General features: G+C 39.4%; 1 protein-coding gene across 3 annotated transcripts; it reads left to right on the top strand.

Annotated features, from left to right (window-relative positions):
• The first annotated feature begins 1494 nt into the window (after positions 1-1494).
• LOC107511472 (pendrin-like) lies at positions 1495-23732 on the top strand. 3 transcript variants are annotated; one of them, XM_036230274.1, is made up of 11 exons: positions 1495-1576; positions 2374-2540; positions 4009-4148; positions 10500-10610; positions 12193-12377; positions 13000-13164; positions 18240-18392; positions 18497-18579; positions 21388-21535; positions 22477-22590; positions 23024-23732. In XM_036230274.1, exons 2-11 carry the CDS (start codon positions 2377-2379, stop codon positions 23063-23065), a joined length of 1305 nt encoding a protein of 434 aa, XP_036086167.1. In that variant the 5' UTR covers positions 1495-1576; positions 2374-2376; the 3' UTR covers positions 23066-23732. The 3 variants fall into 3 exon arrangements, with proteins under 3 accessions (XP_036086167.1, XP_036086169.1, XP_036086168.1); XM_036230276.1 differs by having other exon boundaries at positions 1574-1594; XM_036230275.1 differs by lacking the exon at positions 1495-1576 and adding an exon at positions 2122-2263.
• The last annotated feature ends 361 nt before the right edge of the window (positions 23733-24093 follow it).

Below are 24093 nucleotides of genomic sequence, written 5' to 3'. Positions count from 1 at the left end.
TCATGAAGGAGATGGTAATTTAACTGGGCCTTAAATATGTATATGAGGGTGTATAGAGTGGGCACATTCAGAATCTACTTTTAAAAAATTCTTTCCTCTATTTCAGTTTAGTTGAGTTTCACATCCAACAATAATGTGCTACTTATAGAAAATTCATGTATACTGTATATGTGTGTGATACATATATCTCCATATACATATGGTGAGAGATGCATGTTCAGTACACATAACAATTTATTAACAAATGTACATTTTTGATAACATACAGAATCGTAGCAGGATTGCAAACTTTAACATAGGATGTTTAGTAGCATCCCTGGCCTCTATCCACCAGATCTCAGTAGCATTCCCCCAGGTATGACAACTAAAAATGTCTAGACATTGCCAAATGTCTCCGAGGGGACAAAATAGTCCTTAGTTAAGAACCATTGGTCATGACTTAGATTTTCATTTTAGATCCCTTCTTCAAGGATTAATAACATTATTGGATCAAGAAAGCCTTTGAAAATCTGTCTAAAACTTTTGACTCATTCATTCCTCAGAAAAACACACATTCTCACACCATGTTAAATACAATTTCAGAGGATTTACACTTAGGTTCTCTTGAGAGGAATTTTGTTTCTGGAAGCTCACAGAATTCTCATGGTCTGTATTTTCCAGCTGAGTGGGTAACTGAAGGCTGGTGTCCAGAAGGTCCACACTTTTGAATCTCTTCAGGATTTACTTCAGAAGACTGATAATCAGGAATCATCCCCTGTTGACCAAACTTGCTCACCCTTCATCTTAACCTGCATTGGTCAGTTTTAACAAGATTTATCACAGCAGGAGATCAAACACTACTGACATAGGATAGACCTGACTCCCCACTCCCTTCTAGTTTAGATTCCTACCTAGTCCACTTTATTCTCTCTTCGATTGTCCAGACAAGAAGAAAGAAAGAACTAAGTCAGTCAGGTAAGAAAGAGGGCCACCTAGACACTTGATTTAGATTGTGAAAGAGAGTGTACAAACTATGTATCTAAAATTTATGAATAAATTATGAACTCTCTATAACCACCAGCCACTAGGTGTTTCTAAAGAAAGACTTTCTAGAAATCCAAAGCCTTATTATATACAAAACTGGCCACTACTCCTTTCTTCCTCCCCACCTGGTGCTCGACTGTGGAGCTTCCTGATTCACACAGCCTAGGCAAGGTCGGCGCTCTTAGCAAACCTCTTCTTTTACGTGGGGCCCTGCACTTTTATAACAAGTTCCGCAGGGGATCTCCTAGCCCTGACTTCGCATCTTGCGTTACTAACTGGACGGTGAGTGGCCCAGGCTCCGGGGGCCCCGTGACAGCCAGCAAGATTTTCATCCTTCCCTGTTTGGGAAAGGGGAAGAATGTGGGAAGGATAGGATTTCTTTCTCGGTAGGATAGTTGAGGAAAGACTTCTACCTGTGTGTTCCTCTCTTCAACTTAGCTGTCTCTGTTGATCCATAAATAAAACGTGTCCCAGCCTTCTGCGAGCGCTATAAAGGCAGCGGAACGGCCGTCCCGGGGGCATTCCGGGCGGGGCACGAACGGAGCTGCAGCAGGTGAGATCGCTGCTGAAGGTGCGGCCCACGCTATCTTGCCCTGGCTTGACTTCTAGGCAGACGTCGCTGGTTGGAGAGAGGACTAGAGTGGGGGTCTGGAGCGGGCGGGCGGGGGGCAGGATAGCCTTCTTTCTGGAAAGATGAGAGAAGGAAGCTAGGAAAACAGGCCGGGAAAACAGATCCCACCCACCCCAAGTTCTGCCCCCAGGGGAGCGCAACCCGCTCCTGGAATTTGCCGGCAGTGTACGCAGCCTCGCGCCGGGAGCGTGTCCTGAGGGTCTCACGAGTGGCCCGCGGCCTGTGCTTCTCCCCAGTGCGCGCCTGGGGCTGCGCCCTAAGTCGGGTGCAAGGAGAGAGGGACGCTCACGAGGTCCCTTCCAGTCCCGCCTGAGCCTCTGGTCTGAGCCTGGGTTTGGGGAGATTTCAGAACGCGGACAGCGCCCTGACTACCCTCCCCCCCCCCCCCCCCCCCCCCCCCCCGGAGGAGACTGGGTCGAGCTCTCGAACCCCTCTCCGCGGGGCTCACTCCCTTCAGAGTCCGGGAGTCCCAAGAAGCAGGTGCAGGCTACGCGACCCAGCGATCCTCAGGTGCCCCCCTGCAGGTGGCAGTGCTCACCGGGGGCGGCGGGCCCAGAGCGCTCAGGGCCGCCGCGCCGGGACCAGGCTCTCCGGGACCCGCTGCAGCAGGTGGGGCCCAGAGGCGGCTAACGGGCAGTTGCCTCTCCCTGTCGCTTCCTCTTCACCGTCTCTTCTCCTTCCCCTCTCCATCGCCTCCCTCCTTGTCGTCCTCCTTGAAGGGCATGGAAGCGCCGGGCCGCAGGTCGGAGCCGCAGCCGCTCCCCGAGTACAGTGGCAGCTACGTGGTGTCGCGGCAGGTCTACAGTGAGCTCGCCTTCCAACAGCAGTACGAGCGGCGTCTGCAAGAGCGCAGGACGCTGCGGGAGCGACTGGCCAAGAGCTGCAGGTAGCGGCTGGCGTCAGTCCGCGCGGCGGGGGACGCCGGGGCTTCTGCTCCAGAGGCCTGACTTGGGCTCCTGCGTCTGCGACGCGTCCTTGCTGGTGGGAGGGTGGCTCCATCATTCTCTACCCGAAGTTAACTCTAGTCTGAGGAATTTATCTTTGGGAAGAGTGTGTTCCGGAAGCCCCATCTCTCTTTTCTCTTGGAGACACCTGGATGCGCCTTGCGGTCCAGAAGGTCCTGAGGGTCCGGGGGGTCCGGAGAAAGGGGCCAGAGGGTTCTGAGGAAGGGGCTTGATTAAAAAGGGATGATGGATAAACTCCTATCGTCTGATGAGGATTTCTTGAAAGTCCCAAGCTCGTCTAGGCAGGATGCCACGCAGAGAGACAGGAATGACAGCCAGCACACAGGAGAGCGTGGTGTGCTGTGTGGGACCCCAGGAGAACTTCCATCAGTCTCTAAACTCAAATGGGCCACCTGTAATTAGATATCACAAACAAACAAACAAACAACAAACAAACAAAAAATAGAGAACTGGCAACTTTGGCCAGATTTTCTTTCATTTTAAAAGCCTTTTATTGTAGAACATTTCCAGTACATACAGAAGCAGACATAGTAGTATAATGAACCCCGTTTCCATGTATTTGCCCTTCATCCAGCTTCAATTATGATCTATTCAAAGTTAGTCGTGTTTCTCCTACCCCCTCCTATTTACCACACCCCTACTATTTTTTTGAAGCAAATCCTATCTAGTGTATCTTTTTGTCTGTATATATATGACTGTATATTTCAGCACATATCTCTAGGGACTATTTTTTAAAATATAACCACAATTCCATGATCACACTGAAAAATAAAATAATTCCTCAATATCGAACATTGATCCAATGTTAAAATTTCCAACTGTCTCATAAATGTAATTCTGAAAAATAATTTATTCGAATGAGGAGTCAAAGAATGTTCTTTTACTTGTTGATTATGGAATTAAAAAAATAATAAGTAACAAGGTACAGCAAGATGTACGTTCATCATATTAAGAGTTTTGTAAAAACTGGCTCACACTTGGATTGCCAAAATATACAGAGCATGTTTATTTTTCTTAAAAGAAGAAGAGAAGAAGTAAATGAAGGCATCTGGAAGTAGAAGTATGAAAATTAATCTCCGTTTAGAGACTCCACAATGATCAATGTGTGGCTGGACCAAAAAATGGGTTCTTGTGTTGGGATATTTTCTCAGAGGATTAAGAAGGTGAGGTGGGGGATGGGGACACTTAATCCTGTGTTTTCTAGCACAGTGCATTTAAAAGGGTAGATTGAGTTCTTGGCAAAAGCACGGAAGCACTTTAGAGTTAGTATTGTCCATGTAATTCTCATTCTTTTTCTAAATAGTTATAAACAACATAGTTCAGTTCAAAACTTTGTGATCACTTTGGTGGAGATTGGATTAGAAACCCAGTTATCTTGCCTTTTGACAGATGTTCAAGAAAGAGAGCCCTTGGTGTGATGAGGATCCTCCTGCCCATCCTGGACTGGCTCCCTAAATACCGAATCAAGGAATGGCTGCTTAGTGACATCATTTCTGGAATTAGCACTGGGCTAGTGGGTACGCTGCAAGGTAAAGTGTTGGTGAACTGGCTCCCAAGTGTTTGAGAACCACAGTCTCCAGCAGCAATTCATAACTCTCCCCAGGCTTCCATGATTCTGCTCCACATGCTTGCTTACCCTTCTGCTTCTCGAGTCCCTCAGTGGAGAAAAGCTGCCTCTTTCCTCCTCTTCTTCCTTAGAATTCTCTTCCTAGGAAACCGTACTGCTTTTCTAGCTGTAAGGCTCCAACTAGAGCCCTATTATCTAAACAGTGGCTTCCCAACTTTTTATTAACTGCAACTCACAGTAAGAAATATACATTACATTACATACCGTGTATACATATCTCGTTTTGTGAAATAATACTTACCCTCACTATAAGTGATATACTCTGATATTTTCTGTTCTATCCTATTCTATTCTGCTTATATATTTTTAAATTATAACTGCAGCCCATTGAATCACTTTACATCCCACACATGTTCTTGACCTGCAGTTTGAAACTGGCTTAAGGGAAAAGCAGAAAGTATTTTAGTCTGGACTACCCATAAGTATTTTTTCCATTCCACTCCCCCCACCTTATTAATCATCCCCTTATTATTTTAATCTCTGGCAAAATGTTCCAACATAGGTGGTTATTACTACTTTGCACTGGCTTTATACCACATTTCCCCGAGCATCTTGGAAGTCCATTGCCTAGCTGGGGAATAATAGTATGGGCATTCTCCTCTGTCTCATATCCCCATCATCTTGCTTCCACCCTCCTCCCAACTCTACAAAGCCCCATGGATCATGAAAACAGAAATCTCGCTTACGCATTATAATTTAATGGAGCACTTAGTATGTGCCAGATCTGCACTAGGTATGCTGACATGAATAAGACACACCACCTGCTCTCAAGGAGTTCATAGTCCAGTGGGGAAATAGATAACAATTGCATGTAAGGGCTGTGGCAGGGGTAACTTTGCCTGCGCCAGGAGTGCACGAGGGTCATTCAACGCAGCCTTAGGGGATTACGAATGGCTTCCTGGAGACTTAGTTGTCAAAGCTGAGTTTCCCTAGAGGTTAAGTCTGAGTTTGCCAAGTGTTGGGAAGTAGGGTGGGGCAGGATGTGTGTACAAAGATGGTTTGATAACAGACTATTTCAGAAGTTAATAATAGTTGTTGAGCAATAGCATTAGCCAAACTTTGCCTCGTGGAGCTCTCAAGATTACTCAGAGCAGGCCGGGTAAATTCCCAGAGAGAAGGAGGATGTTCTGTGGCCCCAGTGTGGAGTCTCAGCCTAGTCAGCCATGTTTCCAATCACAGAGGTAGATAGAAGCTGTGCAGTTCCTAAATTAGGAACTAAATTAAAACCAAGTACCTGTGTGCACAGTGACTCTCATAGCTGTGACATGGCAACATCCTTTGACTGCTGAGGGACAGGAAGCATCTAATTCATGTTTGTTTAGTTAGTGCCTACCTCAGCGACTGCCACAAAATAGATGGACTTGAACACATTTAGTGAAGAAGATTGAATTGCATTCCTAATAATGAGTCATCTTTCTGTATCTCAAGCTTGGTTTCTCTCATTTTCATTGACAAGTATCTTATAAGAATTCATTTAAATTTAGTTTTGTTTATTAAGTATCAGATATCATGCTAAGGGCATTGGCCAGTTATCTCATTTAATCCTCACAACAACTATTTTTAACTCCTTTCGACAGATGTGAAATATATAAAGTCTTGCCCAAGGTCATGGAGCTGGCAGGTGGTAGAGCTGAGATTCGAACATAGAGTCTAATTCCTAGAATCTTAATTTATATACTGCACTGTTCCTTACTTTATGAATAATTTGTTTTCCAGAAACATTATCGTTATAAGCTTATCTTTGTAAGGTGAATTTCTGGGAGGTAAACCTAATTCATTCATACATTTATTAATCATATATCATCATCCATTCACTTAATAATATTTGTAGACCAATTCTGTGTGCCAGGTATTCAGCCGTGGGGATTAAGTGGTTTCTTGATAGGCACATAGAACTCATTTCCAGTGGGAGACGGGGGCATTAAATAAATAAATAGAGAAATAGAAAAATAATTATAGATTGTGATATCCATTGTGGTGGATTAAATATGCCATAACAGAGATTAATTTGGGAAGTGTATTTTAGATAGAATCGTCAAAGAAGGCCTTGCTAGGGGGTGAAATTTAATCGGAGACTGGAGGATAAGAAGGAGCACCGTGTATTGAGCAGAAAAGAGTATATCAGGCAGAGGTGTACACGCCCTGAGGCCAAAGGAGTTTAGAAGAAACAGGAGGGACAGAAAGAATTCTGGTGCAAGTGGAGCCCACTGAGGCAAGGATGGGTGAACAGAATGAGATAAGGTTAGGCAGAACCGGGCTCAGGATGAGGCAAGTGAGGCACTCCTTCTCTGGAGCCATCCTTAAATACTGCACTCTGGGCCCCTCACTTGCCTCACCCTCCTCTCGGCCCGGAAGATAGATGTGTTAGCTTAAACCAGATCAAGCAGGAGATGGAGAAAACTGCACAGATCTGAAATATATTTTGGAAAAAGAATCACTGGGATATACTAATAGATTATGTATAGATGAAAGGTTGTTGGCTTGAGCGACTGAGTAGATGGTTATGTCATTTATTAAAATGGAAAAGGCTGGCCGAAGAGCAGGTTTGGGATGGAAAACCAAGAATTTCCTTTTGGACAGGCTAACTTTGAAATGCATGTAAGACAACTTAAGTAGAGATGCCAAATATAGAGTCGGAACTACTACAGGTATACAAGGTAGAGGAGAGGGCTGGGCTAGACATAAAAACCACAAAAGTATCACTCTAGAGGTCATGCTTAAAAGAGTGGGAACGCCTGAGAGTATCTGGGGAGAGAAGGCAGATGGGAGGAGAAATTGGCTGGAGTATTTTGAGGTCAGGAAGATGAGGGAGGGGCCACAAAGAAATGTGAGTAGAGTGGGCTCAAAAAGTCAGAGAAAAAGAACAATTGGAGAAATGTGGAATCAGAAGCCAAGAGAGGATATTTTTCTTTTTTTTTTTAAAGGATAGATAGTGTCCATATACTTGAGAGAGTACAATGATGGAACACAGGCAACGCTTTTAAGATTTGTTGTGAAGCAGAACAGAGAGATGGCGGTAACTGGAAGGAGATAAGGGATGAAGGTAGAGTGAAGGGAAGATTGATTTTTCTTTCAATATTGGAGATACTAGAACATGTTTGTGACTTAGTGAGAATGACGTAGTAGAAAGAAAGAGACCCGTGGTCTGATAGGTAGAGGAGAAATGACTGAGAGTTGAGAAGGGGCAAGCATGGATGGTTTCAAGAACAGAGTGGTTGCTCCTTAATGGTTGCTCCTTAAAGACAAGAAGGATAGTGCCTCCATTTTCAAAGGAAAAAAGATACACCGTGGTGCAGATGCAGAGAGGTTTGAAATTTTGGTAAAAAGCAGCTTAGGGGCATCTTATGGATTCCGTGTTTTGGATGAAGTCGAAGATTTGTCTCTGAACTGCATCTGTGTTTAGAAGGGGGCTGGAAAGTAGGGAGGTTTGAGTAGTTGTCTTAGAGAGCAGACAAACATACGTTCGGAAGAAAGGTAATTGGATTGCCAGGCAGTATTGAATGCCAACACGAAACTGGTTGGCCCAAATGTAGATGTGTCTAGTCCAGTTTATCTAGCTGTCTTGGAAAGGGTGGACTTTAGGTTCAGCCAGATTGGTTTTTGCCAGTCAGGAAAAGAGGAGGGGAGAGAGCGGGAAACAGAGTATTTGCGAAATTCCAGGGACAAGGCAGCAATGGAGGACAGGAGGACAGCAAGGATGGGCGGGGCGGAGGGGGGGGGAGGGATCAGTTCATGGATTAGAAGCCTCATGAGGACAAAGAAATGCTGCAGTAAGGATTCTGGAGTAGGGGAAGAGAAAGGCCAGGAGGCTATGGCTAAAATAAAGGAGGTTCAGTGGGGAGGGGGAAATGAGGAGTTAGACAGGGTAAAGGGGGTCAAATATGTGGTGACAGAAAGAAATTTAACTATGAGAGATGAACATACAATGTAAACACACACACACCCCTAACTGTTAAAATGTACAACTGAGACTTATTAAAAAATAAATAAATAAAAAATAAATAAAAAGAAGAAGGCTCAAAGTTGAGATTTCAGAGGTGGTGCTGCAGTTTCTAGTGATGACAGGTCTACGGGATAACCACTGTCTGGGCAGCAGAGGAGTTGGGAAATACTCGTCAGAGAGATCAGCCTCCAGTTAATGAGAAGCCAGTTGTTGCTAAGGATACTGGGATCTTTTTGACTCTTGCTATTAAAAAAAATTCTCATCAAGCAACAAAAGATCAGTGCAGCCCCTTTAGTGCTTCTTTTATTCACAGCTTTGGGGAGCCTGTGCTTCCCTTTCTACCTTTGCTTTCTAGGTGCTTCCAAATGTTCGTTAGCACCCCCTTTATCAGTATATGCCACCATGCTACACACAAGGGGTATCAATAACAGAGAGGCCACAGTTTAAATCAATGGCTTAGATTTCTTTACAAATCGTATAATTTCAAAACTGTTGTAACAAATTCCTTTATACTAAAGATGATTATATTTAAGTAGCAATTGTAGGATGCTACATGAAAACTGAAAAAAAGTTCCCATTTTCCAGGCCCGTAAGAACTGCAGAGCCCAGTTTAGGGAAGTGGAAGTTTAAGAAGGATTTGAAAAAAGTACGTAGAAAATAGGTCGTTTTCATTCCCTGCTGCTTCTTTTCTTATCTTCCCTTTGTGGAGTCACCTTTCTAGTCTGTGTTCTCGGGACAGTTAATTATTGCAATTCCTTGTTGTAATTTTATATATTAAAACAATTGCATCAGTAATACAGATTTTTCTAGATTGCAAACTCTGTAAGGGCACTTTCTTTGGTCCACTCCGATAGTCCCTCAAATCTAGAATAGTGCCTGGCATGTTAGTACATAATCAATAGTTGTTGAATGAATGAATGAATGAATGCTCATTGTAGGAAACTAGAAAATAGATTTAAAAATACCTCCTCAATGAACTTGAAGTCTCCTTTGATCCTACCATATAGATAACCCATTAATAGATTAGTAAATATCTTCTTAAACACATAAATGCGTATCTATTTAAAAGTAGAAAAAAATGTCCGAGAATGATAACCACTAAATTCAGGACATGGTTGTCTTCTGAGGATAGAAAGAGGGAAGAGGATGTGGTTGAGGAGGAGGATACAGAGAGCTTCAACTGTACTGGCAAGCACTTATTTCTTAAGCTGGATGGTGGATACACGGGTGTTTATTGTAGTCTTTTTGTATATCTGAATTACTTTGTATAATACTAAAAATCTTTCCAGATTTTTAATGCATACAACATACATGTGTGCTTTTATAGAAGTAGGACCATACAAACTTACTATTTTTCTCAATTTTTTCTTTGTATTTTACATATCTCCGTGTTAGTGTTTTTCTATATATCACATCAATTTCATTTCATAGAATTACAGTGTATAACATGTAATTTAGTTAACCACTTCCTTATTTTGAGACATTCATTCAAAAAATAATTTGGGGCACCTGAGGGCCAGGCTGTTGCCACACTTTTCTTTTTTATTATTACTATATAAATGTAATTGTTTATTAATGACCCAAGGGCCAAAGGACTTGTTTTTTTTTTTTCTCACTGTGAGTGAAATATGGGAAGGTAATACAGACTAAGATGAGGTGACTATGTAAGAAGTATTTAACCAAGGAAAAGAATGCACTGTTATCATCTTCCAACCTTCATGTGTGTGGAAAGGTTTAGGTTTCTCCGTACCACATGACATTCATGTGCTCAGAGATGCTTAGTGGAGGAGTTGATCTCTTAGTGGGAGAGCCCAGTAGAGTTGTCTTGCCTGCCACTATGTACAATTGTCATGTTTTCATGTTTTTTCTTTGTTTGGATCTAATTTTTGTTTTCCAACAAGAAAGGAGAAAGGCCAGCGCAATAATAAAACACAGAGAAACAGTGAATTCAGATAAAACCACCTACATGCAAAACTGATGTAAGCCTTTGGACTGAATTAAGGACATTTTAAATCAACAACTGACTTGACTTCTTTTTTCCTACTCAGGTGATTAGTGAATGATTGAATTACTGATCAGCTGAGTCAATTTATTGCAGCACGTGATGCCTGTAGGTGCAATCATTATCCTAGCATATTTGAGTCATGTTCTGCATGCTAGTATAGCCCCAGATTGTATGCAAAATAAGGAAACCAGTCAGGACAAGCTGCAAATTGAGGATATCTATGAAAAGGCCATTTTTTTTCCCCTACGGTATAAACAAACTGTAACTTTTGTTTGCAAATTCAATCATTTCCGTTGTACTTATAGGTATGGCGTATGCTCTACTAGCTTCAGTTCCAGTTGGATATGGTCTCTACTCTGCTTTTTTTCCTATCCTGACATACTTTATTTTTGGAACATCAAGACACATCTCAGTTGGTAATTATAAGCATTTGCTACAATTGTATTAATCTTGTTTAATGTGTTTTGGCCATATTATGTGTATTTTGCTTCCATATCTTTGTTAATGTTTTCCAGGGAAATAGAATTCCAGTGCTTTGCCTGCTTTTTCTATTCAGTGATGCAAATGGTTTTCCTAGTTTTCAAAATACTATGCCTACTATGCCTTTACTTAGCTTTATACTTAACTCTTTTTTTTCATGAAGAGAAATTGAAAAATTGTTACAATTATAGCCTACTTTCAAATTTTGTTATGGTTTTATTTTTTTAATGTAATAAATCTGACTTCGTATTTAGAAAGTATTTTCTTCTGAAACAAAACAAGACAAAGAAAAAAAATCTCCAAGAGGCCTTTGAAACTACTCTTCTATCAGATTAACTTAGAATTTGCTAAATTTTGTTCATCAGATACATATTCATTATTTCATTAAAGAGCATACTTATTTTAAGTCACTAAGTTTGAAAGACTGGCAAAATCATGCCAAAACAATTTAGAAACTAAGCTTGGCTTTTCTTCTTGGCATGGCTCAAAATAGGTTTATTTTCTGCTATTCCTAAAATTTAAAGTCTCTTTTGCTAGAATGTTCTAGTAAATACAGATTTTAAAGATATTTTGCTACTTTGACATTTATACTTGAGATAATTTTGCGCCTACATCCATCTGTCTACCTGGAAAATTCTCTTGAAACAAATACAACTGTCCCCATATTCCCAACCCATATCCTGACCTTAGTTGTATTTTCCCCAGTATAATTGTCTGTGAAAGGTCGGGAAGAGGTTTTATTGATTGAAAGAACTTCCTCGCCTGAGAGAATTGATCAGCATCAAATATTTGACGAGGCAAGGAACGTAGAAGCTGATGTTTTTCTCTTTGGTATTCTATACATTTAGACATTCCAGGTTACTGGATTTTGGTACTGAGCCCTCCCGATTGTTAAAGTGTTTCATGATGAATGGATAAACGTATCCGTAGTGAATGGAGCAGTTGTTGGAAGAAAAGGAGTACTTTCTAAACATAGAATATTACAGATTGACATTTGATACGAAAAAATAATTTGTCTTGGAAAGAGAAAAAGAGAAACTATACAATCCCTTTGCCCTTACTTTATCTTAATTTGAACCCTGTGGTATTGATTGAGGTTCTCAGCTCCACAGAGATGAAGACATTGGATGCTCTAGGAAATGAGCTTCTATGGGATAAAAATAAGATGGAACAAGTAAGGACTCAGCTTATATTCCACCTCTTCCAGGAAACCTTTCCTGACAACTCTCTCCTCCCACACACGAAGATCTCATAAAGATAGGTTAGAAACCCTTTCTGTGTACTTATAAAGCATCCTGAATGCTGCATTATAATTACCTACCTACATGTCTCTCTTGCTCATTTCTGGGTTGTAAACGCATTGAAGCATTTGGTTTTCAGCTTCTTTTGTGAACAAACAACATTTTCCCAGTCATAGCTAATTATCTCATACATCTTTCTAATCCTATGTAGACATGACATGTGGAGCCTAAACATTCGCAATTAATAATTATTAATTGATAGAGACTTTTTCTCTAGGACCTTTCCCAGTGGTCAGTTTAATGGTGGGATCTGTTGTCCTGAGCCTGGCCCCTGATGAAAACTTTCTCATATCCGGTAGTAATGGAACTGCATCAAATACTACCACGATAGACGATGCAACTAGAGATGCAGCAAGAGTACTGATTGCGAGTACTCTTACTCTTTTGGTTGGAATCATACAGGTAAGCATTACAAGTAAGATGTAGATTGGGATGATTTTTATTTGAAATAACTAGCTGTTGCTAACCTAAAAATAAAAGACCTTTCAAAGTGAGGGGCAAAGGCATTTATCGAGATCAATAAGAATAGCTATTGGGGAAGCATTGATTCAGGCAGAAGCCCAGATAATGTTCCAATTTGGAGACAAGGGCAGTGGATATTTATGAGAAAGGGAAAGGAAACAATTACATCAATAGAGAGAAGGCCTTTCTATTGGTACAGATAATATAGTGATGTTAATCCTAAACAATGTTTTTAATATTTGGTACAGTAATCATAATACTTGCTTTCTTGTTATCTTTGCAACAAACGTCACAGAATAAGCTAAATGATTTTTAGCTCTTCTTCTTACATATCTTGAAATACTTCAAGGTTTACAGTACGCATGGTTTTCAAATTTAGAGTGATGGAGGAGAGAGGAAACGAGACATTAAGAAATTCAGATTTGTTTCCCACAAGTACTTTTGTATTATAGGCAGGCTACCAGAGTTAAATTGGTGTTAGGTTTAATTTGTTAATACTTGAAGAGAGTAGGTTCTTCTCTCAGGCAAACACTTAATTTTTCCTTCCTTCTTCCTGTCTTAGTTGGTATTTGGAGTTTTGCAGATTGGATTCATAGTGAGGTACTTGGCAGATCCTTTGATTGGCGGATTCACAACAGCTGCTGCCTTCCAAGTGTTCGTCTCACAGCTGAAGATCATCCTCAACGTTTCAACCAAAAACTATAATGGAGTTCTCTCCATTATCTATGTAAGTGTTGCTTCTTACTCTAGGGCTGACTCACTACGAACAACGTGTTCTTTTCCTCTTTAACTTGAGTCTGGACAGCCTACCTTCCTCTGTGCCATACTTTGGGAGCCACTGAAAGCATTCTTCTCTGATAGAAACAATACAATTGGGAGTAACATCAAAAAGGGCAGATTATTGTTCTCAATTGGTCAAAATGGTGTAAGAAGTGTCATTGCACTTAAAAGTATGAATGAAAACTAAGGGATACAGTGAAGCTAAGACTGGTATGGGATGCAACAGACTTGAGTTCCAGTCTCAGCTTTGCCTCTGACAAACTAAGCGACCTCAGGCACATAATGCAGGATAGTGGCTGAGAGCTCAGGTTTGGAGATGGATGACCTGGATTCAAATCCCGACTCTACAATTTGCTAGGCATGTGAGCAAATCACCATGTCTCAGTTTCCTTCTCTGCAAAATGGAGTTGGTAACAGTATCTACCAACTAAGTTATTAAATAAGGACGGACGAGAAGCACTTTGGCCCAGAGGCTGGCACAGAACAAGTACTCACTCAATGAAAGTAGTTATTTTGAAACTATTCTTTCACATCTCAAGGCATCTTTTTTATTTGTTAAATGAAATAATCGAACATGTATCTATAAAGCCCTTTATAACTCTGAGAGTCCATAAGCGTATAATGTAAATGTCTCAGCAATTATAGATAAAAAGGAACATTAGATTCAGAGATGATTCAACATGCAAACGAGATGCAAAAGAAGGATGTATATCACACTAATTAGATTTAAAAAGCTCTTAGATCTAAATATATATTCTATATAAGGCATGTAATCGATGCTTGAAAAGTGATGATAATAGTAATATGATGTCACCCTAGTTTTGGAGGGAATCATACTAAGCGAAATAACGTGCCGACATTAAGAATGAAGTCCTTTAATGATCTGTGTATTAGCTTCTAAAACAATGTAAGGCCATACACGTATGTCTAAACATTAGTGAGGTGGTCGGGAATCTGCTCAATCAACAGATTCATAATCCCATATTACTCTATCCATTCAACAGATATTACCGAGTGCCTATTACAGGCCAGGAACTATGCTAAAACGTGGTAGAGGAGGCAGTATGACACAGTAATTGATGTCATGGACTTTGAACTTCAATAGGCTTAAATCGTAGTCTTGGTTCCATCCTCTAGTACCCATGTGATTTGGGGCATGTTATATTCCCCTAAGCCTCAGTGTCCTCCATTATAAAATGGGGATAATTAGAATAGCTGCCTTTTAGAGTTGTGAGGATTAAAAAAGAAAATTTGTGGATAGCACTTAGCACAATATCTGGCACATGGTAAGAACTCATAGTAATATTATTATTATTATTTTCATTATCACGATGAGTAGACCTTATCAAGCATACTATTCATCTCCCAGGCACCCAAATCCTTGGTTTGCTTGGAAACTTTCTAACTGCCTTTTTCTGACAGGCTCTCTCACTTTTTCAGTCCCTGACACGGCTTGCTTTTTCTTGCATTCACACTTCACCAGCAACTATTCATTCATTTTTTTCCCTTCATTGTCTTTCTTTCAATTCAATAAGGACTTATTGACTAACTACCATTTGCCAGGCACTGTTCGTTCCTTATACAAAGCCTCTGATCCCTGAATCCACCAAGATACCCCTTACTAAGTGCACTCATCTCCTTGTGTGATCTTTGCTAGGTCTGTATCCACACAGATCAGAGGAGGCCCAGGCCAGTGGTTAACCTGGGTCCCTTGCCATTGCTGGACCTCTATAGATGGGAGCAGAGATAGTTTTTCTGGTCTACTAAGATTATGTTAAGATGAAGCTTGCTGCCATGAAACACTTGAATGAGGTCAAAAATAGTTTCTAAACCAAACACAATCATTCTGTGACATGTCCTGTTGAACATTATTCTTGAAGTCTCAGGTTTCAATATGTCATAGAATTTTGCAAGAAATTCCTCCTAGGCCTGCCAAGTTGGATGAAGATATTTCAGTCATCCGTATGATGGTGATTTTAACCTTCCTCTTTTGAGAAGAAAGAATCAGCAGGTCTGGAAATGATTGCATAAGAACCGAGTGAACCACTCAGTACCTGAACAGAAAATTTTGCTTATGATATTACCAATTGCAATCACTCATGAAAGAATCCTTCAACAAATGCAGAGTGGTGGTGGATTCCTCCAAGAAAGACTGTCGGATTGTTGTAAGATGCTTTCTCTGGAATGTAGTTAACATTCCTTTTGTTATAAAGTTGTACTTTGTTTTGACACCTCCCACCCCCTTCAAAAGAAATAATGAATACCAAAACAAAACAAACAAACAAACAAACAAAGGGAGGATGAACTATTAAGAAAGAGAGAAAAATAAAAACATTAATTCACAAATACCAGAGATGCTGGGTATAGGATGCAGAAGGGAGAATGACAGGGTGTTGGTAGAATTCATAATTAGTAGTACTCTTCATGATACCATCATGAGACCAATCACGTAGTCTATTTAAGAGTGATTATGTTTCTCTATCATTCACTTTGAATGGTTTGTCTCAGTAGACAAGGGAAGCCTTTCTTCATGCTTACTAAATTGGTGCTACCTGCCCCATTTCTCCCCCTAACAAGGAGGAAGACCGCATTAAAAAGTTCTGCCCAGATGATGAGAGTTTTAAAAAGTACCACTAAGTTTGATCAGATTCATTGCTTTGAATCCATTTCAGTATGTAAAATTTAAACCATTTTAATAAATAAAGTAGCACTTTAAGTGTTGATATATATGCACAAAAGTTCCATTTGTAGATAATGCCTGACGGCAAGGGACAGTTGCGAAGTCTGCTATATTCATAGAGATAAGATGAAGTAAATAAATTTGGCTCCAAAAGTTAACTGATAAATTTCCTTGTGTGTAATATCAGATATAATTTTTTTATTTATGACTCCATATACCCAGGTAATGCTGGGTAAGAATGAAGAAATTAGCTAAATGAAATGGTCCTAAAATTCTCCAAGTATGGTAGAAAATATAATAAAATAGTATCCGTTACTGAAAAGCTCATTGTCATGATTGAATTATTCAGAATACTAGGCTGGATATGAAATTATATGTGTATCCATATTTAAACATATTTTAGTAAGTCTTTTAATAATAAACTAAATTAGAATTAATTTTCGGTGCTTTCTTAGGGTCTCATTTCTATGTCTTTGAGTACGATCTGACTTACTTCGGTTTATATGGGTGTTTCATTTCCACATGGGTTAAACTTTCTATCATAGAACTTTTCATGAGAGATCCTGAATGATTACTTAATATATAGTCAACTAATAAATTCACATGCCTTATTTGATGCAGTCATGTAATATAAACTGATTTTGGTTTTTGGAACATATATCACGTTGTTAATACACCAGAGGTGCTTTTTATTCAAAGGTCTAAGTGACTGTCATTGATTAAATGAGAATCTTATAGTGACCACTTTTGTAAGGTGAAAATGTTTTTATGATTGGGATAATTATTCTGATTGCTTTTAAGTTTGAATTTTTCCATCTCGTGTTGAAAGTAAGACCTTTATTGTCTAGACAATTTATCAAAAGATTATATCTAGCTCATGAATTAATAAGGTTCAGTATCAGAAAATTGCTTATGTAAAGGGCCAGAAGGCAATACCTTCAGGTCTCTGAGGTATGTAGGGCTGTTTACTCCCCTGGTTGGTGCCCTAAGTTCTTGAGTTAATGCGTCTGCTTGGGGTAGTTTCTCCATTTTTTCTTTTTCGGTCAGCTATCACTTGGCTAATTTTGTTACTAGAAGTGAAACTATCTCTAGCAATTTTTACCTACTCTGGAAAGCAGATAAAGTAAACTTGTTAGGACTGAGTTTAAAACAAGAGTAAAAACAGTCACTGAGTGAAAGTCCAAGAGGCTTCCTCCGAGTCAAATGCTTGCACTCTAGTTCATGCACTTGGTGAAATGTATTTTGCTTGTGCTGTAACTTCTCCCCTCGTTCTGTTTCTCCTAAATGTATTCCAGAGAGTTGAGGTTGCTGGCAAAATGACTCCTAGATTACATAATGTTCATCATACATAATTTTTATCAGATCGTCATTATAATATTTTTAAGTATAGTTCATCTATAAATATAAATAAGATACACGTTACAAACAGTAAGATGCTCCATTCCTTTATCTTCACATAAAAATTTATATAAAAGGACTCATGCAAAGAAAAATAACCTTTGCCAGGATATTACTTGTCTCAAATAATTGATAAATGCCTTCTTAAATCATGGCTTCTTCAGGACTGACATTGCTGCTATAACAAAGACATTAGTGTTCTTCCCTGGGATTCTCCCTTGCTAATACCCCTCTAGTCTCAGAAACCTCCTACTTTCAAAACAAAACTAGTTTTTCTTGAGCTTACTTGTCTCTCCACTTGAAAAGAGTTACTTTTATTTAAGTCATCTTAGTTCAAGTTTTAACTCAGTACTAAATTAATTTCCAAAAAATCGTACTTGACCTATATATCAATGCAATAGATTTTATTTTGCCATAAAGAATAGGTCAGTCGTATGTTATCTACATATGAAGTAGTTCAGATATGTGTATTATCGCCCGTATCATTCAGTTTAGGAAAGAGCTTTACTTAAAATCTTGGCTAATTGAGACTTTCTGGTTTATCAGTCTTTAATTTCAATAATATCATATCGACATGGTAAAAATTAGGCCACTTAATAGTACCTGTAAAATTACATTAAGATAAAATTGTAAAGTTTTCCTGCAAGTAAAAGACACTAAATAATGATATTTTTTTCTTTTAAGAGATCTCATTTTTATTGTAAAAAATACTAATAAGCAAAAATCAGAAAGTTAAAATCATCCATAGTTTTACCACTCTAAGTTAACCATCATTAATAACTTGAGGTATATATATGTATGTATTAAAGACTGGATGTATTTAATGATATCTGTATTAGTCAACACATTTTTATGGTTTTATACGAAGTTCTTAAGTCCTGTTTGATGATGGCATCATGATTTTTTTCATATGGAAAGTATGTAAAATTATTTTCTCTTTATAGACTCTAGTTGAGATTTTTCAAAATATTGGTGACACCAATCTCGCTGATTTCATTGCTGGATTACTCACCATCATCATCTGTATGGCTGTTAAAGAAATAAATGATCGATTTAAACACAAAATCCGAGTTCCTATTCCTATAGAAGTAATCGTGGTAAGTAGACTATGTAATTAGAAAATTAAGCATTAATTAGATTGACAAGAAAGGAATTGTTAGAACAAATACATTTTTTTTTAACCTCTATTGTTTTATTTCAGACAATAATTGCTACTGCCATTTCATATGGAGCCGACCTGGAAAAAAATTACAATGCTGGCATTGTTAAATCCATCCCAAGGGGGTGAGTATGACATTTCTCTTAGGCAATACCAATATATTAAGTCAGTACTTTCTATTTAAATGTAACCTTTTATTACAAGTTTCATTTCATTGGTGCTCATTCAATAGTCCTATTTGTGTACGGTCTTAAAGAAGTACCCTTTTGTGCAAACTATCAGATAAACAGTATGTATGTAGATGAAGTTCAAATCATTAGCTTAAAATAAGCCCCCATTTGTTCTCTCTTTATCCTTCATTTTCTTAAAAAGTGGCAGGACATGTACAGTTAGTTACTACCAGTCTCCTGGTTTAAACTCATACGTATAATCAGAGTATAGATAGAATCATGGTTAGTAACATTATTTTGCACTGAGAATAATCTGCTTAAGGAATCAGGGCCATCTAACCTAAATTCTCCACAATTTAGTTTAATCAATTTAAGTAGTAATTATGTCATTTGTTCCCATGAACAAAACGTATTCTCTGCAAAGGAAGTTTTATACATGTATGGCAGTTTGGTAAATTAGAAAAGTAAAGAAGTAAGGTCCTTTGTCCATCTTTGTCACCATCTAGTTCTGTGGCCCCAGGGTGGGGGTTTCTCCTATAAAATAAGGGTAATGACAAATGCTGAAGCCTCAATTTTAGCTTATTGTGAAACCCAATGAGATCCCTCATAAATGCATAGAGGGGGCCACGTGCCCTACACTGTAATTTTGTCACATGGCATTTACAAAGAAGCTCAAATGTTTATTAGGTTTGTAACATTAACATAGCATTTATGACTAGATTTGCTGTTAAATAACCAATAAATGCTAGCTTCCCCTCCTTTAATACTAGCTGAGAGACCTTGTACCAATCTTTGTTTTTTCCTGCTCTTCATAGAAACTCCTCAAGCTAGCTGAGTTCTAGAGCTTATTCCACAGGGAACTGCTGCCTTTTCATTTGATCAATCTTATGATTTCTTCTCACATCTGTTCAAAAAATATTTGAAAAATTACAACTGGCTATGTATTATCCTATCTAATGTTTCTCAAACTTACCTTTTTTTGTGAGAATCACAGGAGACCCTCATTAACAGATTCCTGGTTCTCACCCCAAACCTATTAAATCAGGCTTTCCAGAGGCCTTGGAGGATCGATATTTTGAAAGTGACTCTTAGTACTGGAAGGAACTTAATAAAAGATGCAGTAAGGCTACTTGAGTCATGGCATTTTCACCCAAACAATTAGATTATTTGAGTAATTATAAACAACTACATAAAAATGTATTTTATAGATCCCTTCTATCAGGCTTCCTAAGATGTAACACTTAGAGGTGGTCCACAGCAAATGTCCATGTTCCATTAATTGATACGGGGAACTCACTTTTTGCAGCCCTCAGAGCTTTCCTGGCTGCTCTTCTCCAGAAAATGAGTCTCTAGCTTCTTGCTTTTGGATTTAGTCAAGTTGAATCCTCTGACAGACCACCTGGTATGATTGGTCGGTTAACCTAACCTGCCTGGCTGGCCCCAGGGACTCTAAGCAACTTCATAAGTGCAGTGAGCCCCTTTGTCTTATTTAGCTCTGGCTTTCTAGCACAGTACCTATCTCATACCAGGATCCCAGGAAATATTTGTTGAAGGTATAAACTACCCAAGCCTATGCCATTATAAATAAACCACGAGAAAGGCTTTGTTGCCTGTTCTCATGTGGTGGCAGATAAACAAGTCTAAAGACATCCACAAACTTGAAAAAGAAAGGGTGGCACAGAGAGATTAGAAAAGAGCAAGGAAAATGTATTAGTGGTGAGTACTACAGAAGCAAGAGGGGCAAAAAGAAAGATCGTGCTAGCCCACCTTTTAATTCCATCCCTGCTTCAAGCCTCCAACAAAAGAGTAAAAGTGAGGCCACTGTTGGCAGCTCCCTCCTGTCCTGGGGAGTCTTAGTATCATACGTTAGGATTGCTTGGTCCCCAATAACTGCATTTCCATAAAAATATTATTCTACTTTACCACATTCCTAAAATTATAGGAGGGAAAATGTAGTTTCCTATTAATAGAACTTCAGGCATAAGTGAGGTAGGTAGAAGAGATTTTTTTCCCCCCTAGAACCTCTGGAATTACACCATATAGATAGTCATCAAGATACAGGTCCACAAAAGTCATCCCACAAATTTTCATATTTGGAGACAACCACATGATTATAAACTTTTCTTTACGTGGTTTGTAAAATAGCTCTGGTTTTGTCAAACAGTAGTTGTATGACCCTACAATCATTGGGATATGTTAGTCACTGTCACTATGAAACATTTTGAATATTATATAAATTTAGGGGGTTTTTTTTGTCTCAAAAAGATTTTAAATATCATAGCTTTTAAGATAAGAATTTTCCATTAAACTCTTTTAGCATCTTATATTCTTTGAGTCTTTAACAGACCTGACATCTCTTCAGACAGAGTGAATCTCATATTATGGCTGCTATATCTCTTAAATTCAAAGATCTTTAAGATGAAATTGTGTAAGGAGAAACACTATTGTGTGAAAGGGCAAGGCATGGGATTGTATGATAACGAAGAATCAGTAATGACAGGTTTATTCATGTCAGAGGTACAAACGAGGCATCATTTATAGGCTCTCAGTAGGAGATGAAGAAATCAGCCAGTGAGATGGCACCAACTTCTGACTAAAAATTATAAAAGCAGATGCTACCACTTATGCCCATGTGCTTTTGCCCTATTGGATCAAGTACTTTCACGTCTAGCTTGTGGCTGGGTCGATTACCATTTGGTGAGGTGGGACAAGAGGATTATGGTCAAAAATCTTCATAGCATTTCTCATTTGAAAACTCACTAGGTTCTTGCCTCCCGCACTGCCATCTGTGAGCTTGTTTTCTGAGATGCTGGCTGCATCATTTTCCATTGCTGTGGTGGCTTATGCTATTGCAGTATCTGTAGGAAAAGTATATGCCATCAAGTATGATTACACCATCGATGGGAACCAGGTATGATCATCCTATTGCTGAAATGGTTTTGTAGGGCTGAACGTAAGAAAAAAAAATAAATTAATGGATAAGATTTTGTTGTCCACTAAAGAAGAGATTGGTTTCTTCCACAAGTCTTTCTTGAGTTGGTTTCCCTCTTATGCATGCTAATTTGAAATTATTTTAAAATATGCATGCAGCATCATGTTACTTTTTAAGACCTAAGTTGAAGTCATCCAAGTTTTAAAAGAGATAATTCAGTCAGGTCATAAATAACATTTAAAGTTAACATATTAGGTCAGAATAAGAATTCTTCATGTAATCCCATGTTTCCCAGTCATTTTTTTTTTAAACGACAGCTATAATGTGGCAAAAATGGTGCAACGAATGCTGTTAATAATAGTCGTGGCCACTTTAAATCGAGGTGATTCACTGCGCAATTAATGTACACAGGACAATTTTTGTAGGCATGTGATACACTGCCAGGTGACCTCAGAGATCTAGTCATGGTATGTTTCTGAAAACACAGCATAGCAATTATAAAAGTTAAATGATTAGTGGTCAAACAAAATAATAGCTCTCCTAGTCATATCCTTTATAGCAAATGTCGAACCGCAGAAAAAACACTTTATGTGAGAGCAGAAGAAAGTTTTATGTGAGAGCTACAGCAGATATGCCACTCACCAGGAAGTGAAATAAGCATGTTCACAAAAGATCAGTTACTATTCCTCATTAACCTTAAAAACGATTGAGAGCAGGGAGGCCTCTTCTTAGGCTCTAAGGACCCCAAACTCCCGATATCTTTCAAGACCTCAGGTACCTTTCATGGTAAAAATTAAATTGGGACTACCAGGCCAGGCAGGTTTGGGAGTGTGATTTCCTAACGTTCTTCCTTAAACACTTGGTGAGGGTCTTGCCAAGATTATGTTTGTAGCATCACTGTCATCCAGTCTCTCTCTTAGGAATTTGTTGCCTTTGGGATCAGCAACATCTTCTCGGGGTTCTTCTCGTGTTTTGTGGCCACCACTGCCCTGTCCCGCACCGCTGTCCAGGAGAGCACTGGGGGAAAGACACAGGTATGGAACGAGCATGGTAATATCTATCTCCTGTAGAGAATGACTCAGGGGAGTGATGGCTCAGAAAGGGCTGCACGAGCACCGAGCAGGACAGCTAGCCTTTGAGAAGAGAGACCTGCTTCCTGAACTGGTTCCATTTGGGGCCTCCAGTTTCCCCCCCTTGCCAAAAACCTCTTAAATGACAACATTTATGGTTTTCTGAAGCAGCAATTCTCAAATCTCTTCATGTCAGTGCTGAGCTGGCAGATAGTTACACTCACCTGCTTTTCCAGGGACAATAACAATCGACAAAGAATCATTAATAAAGAGTGCTGATTCTTATCAATTTGTTATCTGGGGATAAAGAAGGCCTGGTAAAAGCACATTCATGGCTTAGTGAGGTTATTGTATTTTCAGAAAAATTAAGAGCATCTATTTACATTTCCTTTACAAGCATCAGGAACTTTCTCCAGAGGCCTTTGGTCCCACAGAATGACAGTCTGCTAGCCAAGAATATTTTTGTTGTAACATTCTGACATTTCTTCCTGGGTAAGATTTTTGTACCTGAAATTCTGGATGTGGATTTAACCTTGCCTTTTATATGTGGTTTTTAGTTGTTGCTAACCCCAAAACCTGCATCCCAGTTTATCTCTGGACAAGCCCTCCTTTAATTGTCCGGAAAACTCAGGAGTCATTCTCAAAGGCCTTCCTCTCCAGCCAGACATGGAGTCGGAGACGCCAAACCAAGTAGATGGGGCAAGGAGTAGGCTCAAGAATTGTGTTTCTCTTATGCCTGGAGAGTTTTCTCCTCCCAACACAGAAAGAGCTATTATTTAAGAGTAAAATGTACATCAAGACTACAAAGGAGAGCAAATCCAAGGCAAATGGTTTAACACACACATGCATGCACGCACGCACGCGCGCACGCTCTTCAAATAGGATTTTTAAATCAGAGACTCTATAAAAGGGAATGACTGAGAAACTAATGACTCCAAAAGTGGCTTGTTCAGGGAGAGCTTTAACTGTCCTCAAGGTGCACATGATGCTCCTATCCCATTTATAATGAATCTTTGTGACAGGGCTGGAAGAATAAGCCTCTTCAAATTTCTTGGCTCTTGTTGAATGAAAACTTAATTTTAATTCTCAGAATTTTTCTTTTTAAAATTGTGGGTCTTCTTCTTCTTCTTCGTCTTCGTCTTCGTCTTCTTCTTCGTCTTCTTCTTCTTCTTCGTCTTCTTCGTCTTCTTCTTCTTCTTCTTCTTCTTCTTCTTCTTCTTCTTCTTCTTCTTCTTCTTCTCTCTTCCTCCTCCTCCTCCTCCTCCTCCTCCTCCTCCTCCTCCTCGTCCTCCTCCTCCCCCTCCTCCTCTTTTTCTTTTGCAAACATTTGTAGCTGTAAAGGAACAAGTAAAACAATACAGCTCACACCAGAAGGCATAACCAGAGACCTGTGGTCAAGGGGAAGAGGTCAGAGGTGACTTCTAAAGGTATACCCATGTTTAGGGACAGCCATCAGCAATGAAGTTT

Source organism: Rousettus aegyptiacus, unplaced genomic scaffold, assembly GCF_014176215.1.
Source record: "Rousettus aegyptiacus isolate mRouAeg1 unplaced genomic scaffold, mRouAeg1.p scaffold_m13_p_13, whole genome shotgun sequence".
NCBI classification, from domain to species: domain Eukaryota; kingdom Metazoa; phylum Chordata; class Mammalia; order Chiroptera; family Pteropodidae; genus Rousettus; species Rousettus aegyptiacus.
Note: the sequence above shows the minus strand (reverse complement) of the source record. Positions and strands in the feature narration are given on the sequence as shown.

Coding starts and splice junctions, on each gene's coding strand:
- LOC107511472 (XM_036230274.1), top strand. CDS start 2,377: ATGGAAGCGCCGGGCCGCAGGTCGGAGCCGCAGCCGCTCCCCGAGTAC. Junction 4,149..10,499: donor GCTAGTGGGTACGCTGCAAG/GTAAAGTGTTGG, acceptor TTGTACTTATAG/GTATGGCGTATGCTCTACTA. Junction 22,591..23,023: donor GCACTGGGGGAAAGACACAG/GTATGGAACGAG, acceptor TTCCTTTACAAG/CATCAGGAACTTTCTCCAGA.